A 5,818-nucleotide genomic window follows, 5' to 3' on the forward strand; every position below is an offset into this window, starting at 1 on the left:
ATGAAACACGCTCCGTTTAGCAATGGTTTTTTATTTTTTTTAATAGTATATAGTATATGAAAGAGATAGGTAGGAAACTACGCTTAGTACCTTAATTAAATTTTTTAAGCGTTTAAACCTACCCTCTTAGGCCTAGCCTCCACTTAATTAGGCTCGTGTTGAAGCCTCGGACAACACCTACAGGTGCTCGACCTGTCTATTCCGAACACTGTGAGTACATAAATAACAATGAGTTTCACTTTTTTTTTAAGAACAGGTATACGTATGGAGAGATTAATCCCTATGGGGATCCAATGTGGTATTTTGATAATGGATTCGTGAAAGCCCATAACACCCAAGGGTTCAGTTTAGTAATTGAAATATTTAAGAATAATACAAATCGTTCTAGGTAAAGCAACGCCCTCGCCTATTAACTACCCGTGCTTAGGTGTCTGCGGCTGGTCGGTATCTCTAAGAGCGGCCCTATTTGCAGGTAGGTATAATGAAGCCTTGAGCAAGGCCGACTCATGGGTGATTGGAATCTCTTCAGGATTATCGTGCCATGTGCCCTCACTGGCACCAGCATAGGCCATTCGCTGTAGCTGCAAGCTATCATCGAGCAGCCACTGAAGTCGCCGGTCTTCGCCCTTGTGAATCCAGCGTTGAACCCATCCTGTAGCTGTGCCAATCATGAAGCTGAGCCAGATGAAGAAGGAAGAGAATGCGACGATGATGGCAATACCGAGCACGCTGAAGTTTTGGTACTTGCCTGTACTTCGAAGTATCTGCGTCCTACAAAGATTCTCTTCAAATGAATTTTGGGGGTCCGAACCAGGCCTCGTATAGTTGATACCGGGATTCTGCGAGGATGGGCCCATCGCGATTTCGACCATGGCTTGCTGCAATCTGGCTAGCGAAGCATCGAACCACCCTTGGACTTCCGTGATCCATTGCGTATTGGAAAGCTCATGTTGGAGGTACTGGTATACCGACTCACTGGCACGGAGAGAGGCTGCACCTCGCGGACCGATAGTCCAATATATGTTATTGTAGTATATGGCGTTCCAGATATAGCGGACCGCGGCATTCTGCTTGGAATTGAGATTCAATCCCTGTGTCGATTCCCGTAGTGTCCTGACTCGCGAAAGGCTTGAGCACTGTGATGTAGAGGGACGACAGAACTGATGCTGGTCCACACAGCCGAGTACCGTTACAAAGTTGTCTGGCAAGTAGAAGGTTTGGTCCTTGCCCCTTTGCCTACGAACTGTGGACTTCGTGGCACCGAAGATGAGGTCCGTATTGGAGACATCGAAAACTACGGAGTTGGCACTGATGAAAGCTATGGTAATGTCTGCCTGCTCGGCTGGTATAGTCTGAATTTCCGAAGTCCAGTTGGCACTAACATCGGGAGAGAAAGCTCTATGACTAAATTTTAGCTGTACACAGTTCAAGTTTGGTTGGAGGATCTTACGTCAACTGATAGCTAATCCTGTCTGACACACTATGGTCGTTATAGATGAAGCTCAAATTGCCTGGGTAAAGATCTTGAATGTTCCCGAGAGAGTAATTATAATACGTATTCCCTGAACCGTCGGGGCCCGTACTCAAGAACTTCGTGGCGTTGATTGGTGCACAAGTGGTGAGTCGACGATATGCAACCCTGTCCTCCTCCTGCGCATTCAGGCCAAGGTCGAAGTGCGAATTGAGTTGTCCTGTATCCATTTGATAAACTGCCGACAGTGAGGGGAAACATAGACTGGGTGAAAAGGGGCAGTGCACCCCAGATGTGCCATTCCAGCCGAGTTTTCGTGCCATATAGGCTCCACATTGTGTCGAAGCCGTAGAGTTGGTACTATAACAAGCCCGGCTATAGCTCGCTGCAGCAAGAGCATCTGCCGCAACCTTAGTCCGGAAACCACCCTGGTTGAGAGGGTCCTCGGAAGATGGAGCCCAGTAACTGCAGCCAGGACTGTCGATGAGCGTCTCGTTGCCAGCGGCTTTTGTGACTTCAGCCGTCAAAATACTAGCTGCGCGAAAGGCACCAAGACTAGACAAAGCAAGAAGGAGAAGTGGCAGAGAACGGAGGAGTGGTCTTTTTGCAACCCCTCTCCAGCGGAAGGCTATCCTAGCCAGTGATACGGCAGCGCTCATGGGAGCTTCAGAATTCCGGAGGATGGCCTGTTGTTGTATGTGCATACCATCATACTCTTTACTGTTCGTGATTTCCTGATGGACGATGAAGGCCATTATGACCCAGAAGCGGGACCCAGCGATGGTAACATAAAGTGTCAGGAACGCAACAAGGAAGTATCCACTCCGAGAAGAAATCGTAATTGTGTTGCCGAAAGCGGCATTGTGGGACCAGTTGAACCATCCTCCAGTGTGTATGTGGTCGGAGGACATTTTGAAGACGACTCTTGAAGTACGAGACGCGGTTGTGACTTAGAATAATCTAGAAACGGAAGTTCTGGATGGATCAAACACTAAGACGGTGTTTTGTGCACACGACTTTGTCTGTGGTGTCTCTATATAATTGACAGGCAGCAAAGACTCAGCTCCATCTCTAATCGGCGAACTCGGAAGAAAATGCTCCGACTTCGTAAGATTAGTAGGCCAAATGAGCGCATCTCAGCTACCAATTGGCATCCCATATGCAGCCGTGGCCGCAAGTCATGGTGGCTTCCATGGTATTGATAGGCTCTCCCTTGCTTACATCTCCTTCTCCGATGTTGTTATGGCAGAACATCGCCGATCTCGCCTGGGGTATAATAATGAGGAGGAGCTGTTGTTGTCTCGACCAATGTCATGGTTAACATTGACATACTCCCAACATGCCTGCTAGCCTTCTCGGGCAAATTTTGACGAACACACGTTAGGTCGCACCGCATCTAATATTACGTGAAATGGCGCTTCTGATTTGGCCTTTTCCGGTCTACAGCTCTCATCGGTGGTCCTTCAGCTTTAGCCTTACAATCCATACAAGCATTAAGTGGGCAAAGCTTGCCTGCCATAGCTGGGGCGGATAATCGTTTCCGGCAGCCTGCATGCGCCGCATCGGAGGGGTCTGTTTCCTGGCTCCATGCACCAATACCACCCGGGGCGTTCGTCGCAATGCGTAAGCATGAGGTTCCCACGGGTGACCTTCAGGGTTTAGAGCGGATGAACACACCGACTCTGTCGGCATCGTATTCCTTACAAGAGGGAATACGAAGATTGAGCCTTCGGAGGCATTATTGGTTTCAGCCGCATTAACATCGTTCAGAACTGCCAAGAAGCAGACCAAAGAGCGAGGCAACGGCATAGAGACAACATACAGATCTAATAGTAATTCATGTATGATATTAAATATTACAGATGGGACTATAATCCTTAGGAAACCCTTCAGTAACTTGTGCGAACAATTCAGTCATCTCACGGTAGGGCTCATAACAGGGCCGAGCAAGATATAGCAATAGCTACAACAATCGAAAGCCTCGAAGAGGTGAGTCCAGGCGCAGATCCCCTGGCCAAACCAGTATACACCTAGTAAAATTAGCAATCCGAGCTCTTGTTGATTATCAGCAATGGACACATGAAGAACTTACATTATCAATGTAATGAACAACGCCATTCTTGATCATCACATCTGACTTTACAATAGTTGCATTATTGACTGAAAAAGATCCGTCGCTATTGACAGTAATATTAACTGAATCACCGGCGCTAGTTTTGTACATGCCAGCACTTAGGCTTGGGCTTGTAGCCAGGGTATTCGGCAAGACATAGCGCTGTAAAGAGATAGCATCTAAGACTTGCCCAGTCAAGACAGCGTCGGTGGGAACAAAGACGGTAATGCGCGGCGTCTTTGAGACCGAGTCGAGCATGCCTGCTTGGGCAAGGGAATTTGCGAATGCTGTACCATTGGTTTGCTGAAGAGTTGATGCAAGATCACCAAAGAGGGTAAAGAAGCTAGAGGGCGTGTAAGTCGCGATCAACAAGTCATTAATTGCGGACATACCTATCGACTTTCCGTATAGCTCCATTGTTGTATATCGTCTCACTCAATGATGCCTCAGCCACACTGCCAAAACCGGAGGAGACTAGTAAGGACGACTCGTTCAGCTGCCGTCGATACTGCTTGGAGTATGGTTCGAAGGATCTCTTCTTCTTTGGCTTTGGTGGTATAGATGGACACCCTGCGGGTTCGGGCTCTGGAGTTGGCTGGGGCGCTGCTGGACTTGAAGTCGACGGTTGTGAGTGCAAGGTGGGTACCAGAGTGCTCTCCAGCACCGAAAGCGAGGTCGAAGATACCGGTGCTGAGATAGACGTAGTAAACGTGGGGCTGGAGCTTAATGAAGATGAAGACGTCGCAGACGGCACTGAGCTTGAGGCTGACAATGCTGATCCGAGGCTCGACTGGATGAGGCTGAAGCTAGAGGTGGTTTGTGAGGCTGAAGCCGAAGCTGGCCCAAGGTTGACAAATTCCGCGTCTGTCAAATTAGTGATGAGATTTGTCGGCTGAAGGTTTAGGTTGCCTTGGTTTGACCTGTCTGTGAAGAGCAGCGCAATTGCGGCGGCGTAGTCGGGAATGCTTCGGCGGTGGAGACCATACGCGCGGCGGGAAAGTGATCCGTTGAAAGATTGCTGGAATGTGGCGACCGCTGCATTTGAAGGAGCAAATACCGTGTAATTCTTAGCAGAGTTCAGATTCATAAGAAGGTCAGGATGCTCTTCTAGCAGTTGAGCAAACGCTTGCGTGTCAGGATCACTTCGGAGAACAGCGAGAAGATCGGATCCTCCAGGAGGAACAGTTTGACATACAGCCAAAGATGAGGCGAGAATGCAAACGGATATGTTGAGTTTCATAATGAGTGAAGAAAGACAGTTTACTGAGAGGAAGCAACAAAATAGTATTGTGACAACTCTAACGAGACACAATGCAATGAGTTCGAGATTGGGGTTCAGATCATGATGGAAGGAGGTCGCATTTCCCAGTTAAAGACGTTCTGTAAATTCAGCTATGAGACATTTGTGATTTCCCTTGTCAGCCTCCAAGGCCAGACGAGCACATATTGAGCCATTCATTCGAGCCTAAAAATGGGCTCTTCTATTGAATGCGGAGATTAGACGGGAAGCCACTAGCCCACGCAGCCGGAAACAGGAAATAAGTGGGCTTTCATCGGTTTTCTGGCTGAGGTGGTCCCAAGGCTGAACTTTCAGGACGAAATTGCTGCCGTCGACATCCCGAGTGGGGTCCATACGATGGATTGTGGACATCCAAGACAACGAGGCTGGGGCCCGGACTCAGCCAGCCCCAGTCTGCAAGGAATCCTGCATTGGTGCAGCATGCTTATTACTCCTCCAACCAAGACTGTCAGGCGGATTTCGATGACGCACCTGGAATCCGATGTCCATATATCACGCCATCCTATGCGGGTGCGTGTACGGGATTGTAGTGTTTTTGTCGGCGAAAAATGGCTGCCTCATTAGCTAGCACATCCCTGAGTCGGCCATTTCCGGAACTCCACATCAGCTCTGTTAGCATGTCCTTACGGTAGGTACGCTAGACGGCGGGTTTCTCGTGCGGAAGGTGTTCTCGCGCAAACGCACTATAGCGAGTCCTTATTAAAATATCGCATTGTGATCCACCGCTATATGATTTGCTATAGTGACGCGTGAACAGTCAATCCAGCGAGCTATTACCAGCTTTCTCAATAGTCCTTTTAAGTAAATAGGCTATTGTAAAAGTGTACAGAGTATCTAAATTAGCAATATATAACTATTTTAATAGCGAGATAAATTCAATGAATTTCTACGCGTTTTCATAGTAATAAGAGTTACTAAGAGATTTAAGTTACTT

General features: G+C 48.1%; 2 protein-coding genes across 2 annotated transcripts; both read right to left on the bottom strand.

Moving 5' to 3' along the window:
* Positions 1-390: 390 nt before the first annotated feature.
* On the bottom strand, positions 391-2,461 carry BDR25DRAFT_271861 (uncharacterized protein). The gene is made up of 2 exons (XM_033687278.1): positions 1,451-2,461; positions 391-1,398 (listed from the first exon to the last, which is right to left on the bottom strand). The coding sequence occupies exons 1-2, from the start codon at positions 2,380-2,382 to the stop codon at positions 414-416; spliced, it is 1,917 nt and encodes a 638-aa protein (XP_033541239.1). The 5' UTR covers positions 2,383-2,461; the 3' UTR covers positions 391-413.
* Positions 2,462-3,294: 833 nt separating this feature from the next.
* On the bottom strand, positions 3,295-4,990 carry BDR25DRAFT_307230 (FAS1 domain-containing protein). Its single transcript, XM_033690802.1, has 3 exons — positions 3,977-4,990; positions 3,564-3,927; positions 3,295-3,501 (listed from the first exon to the last, which is right to left on the bottom strand). Exons 1-3 carry the CDS (start codon positions 4,822-4,824, stop codon positions 3,403-3,405), a joined length of 1,311 nt encoding a protein of 436 aa, XP_033541240.1. The 5' UTR covers positions 4,825-4,990; the 3' UTR covers positions 3,295-3,402.
* Positions 4,991-5,818: the final 828 nt, after the last annotated feature.

Source organism: Lindgomyces ingoldianus (assembly GCF_010093535.1).
Source record: "Lindgomyces ingoldianus strain ATCC 200398 unplaced genomic scaffold BDR25scaffold_46, whole genome shotgun sequence".
Lineage (NCBI taxonomy): Eukaryota > Fungi > Ascomycota > Dothideomycetes > Pleosporales > Lindgomycetaceae > Lindgomyces > Lindgomyces ingoldianus.

Excerpts from the sequence above, each read along its gene's own strand:
- BDR25DRAFT_307230 (XM_033690802.1), bottom strand. The coding sequence starts at position 4,824 with ATGAAACTCAACATATCCGTTTGCATTCTCGCCTCATCTTTGGCTGTA. Across the intron at positions 3,928-3,976 it reads GCTATACGGAAAGTCGATAG|CTTCTTTACCCTCTTTGGTG; the intron begins GTATGTCCGCAA and ends CACGCCCTCTAG. Across the intron at positions 3,502-3,563 it reads TTGTTCATTACATTGATAAT|GTGTATACTGGTTTGGCCAG; the intron begins GTAAGTTCTTCA and ends TAATTTTACTAG.
- BDR25DRAFT_271861 (XM_033687278.1), bottom strand. The coding sequence starts at position 2,382 with ATGTCCTCCGACCACATACACACTGGAGGATGGTTCAACTGGTCCCAC. Across the intron at positions 1,399-1,450 it reads AGGATTAGCTATCAGTTGAC|AGCTTTCTCTCCCGATGTTA; the intron begins GTAAGATCCTCC and ends ATTTAGTCATAG.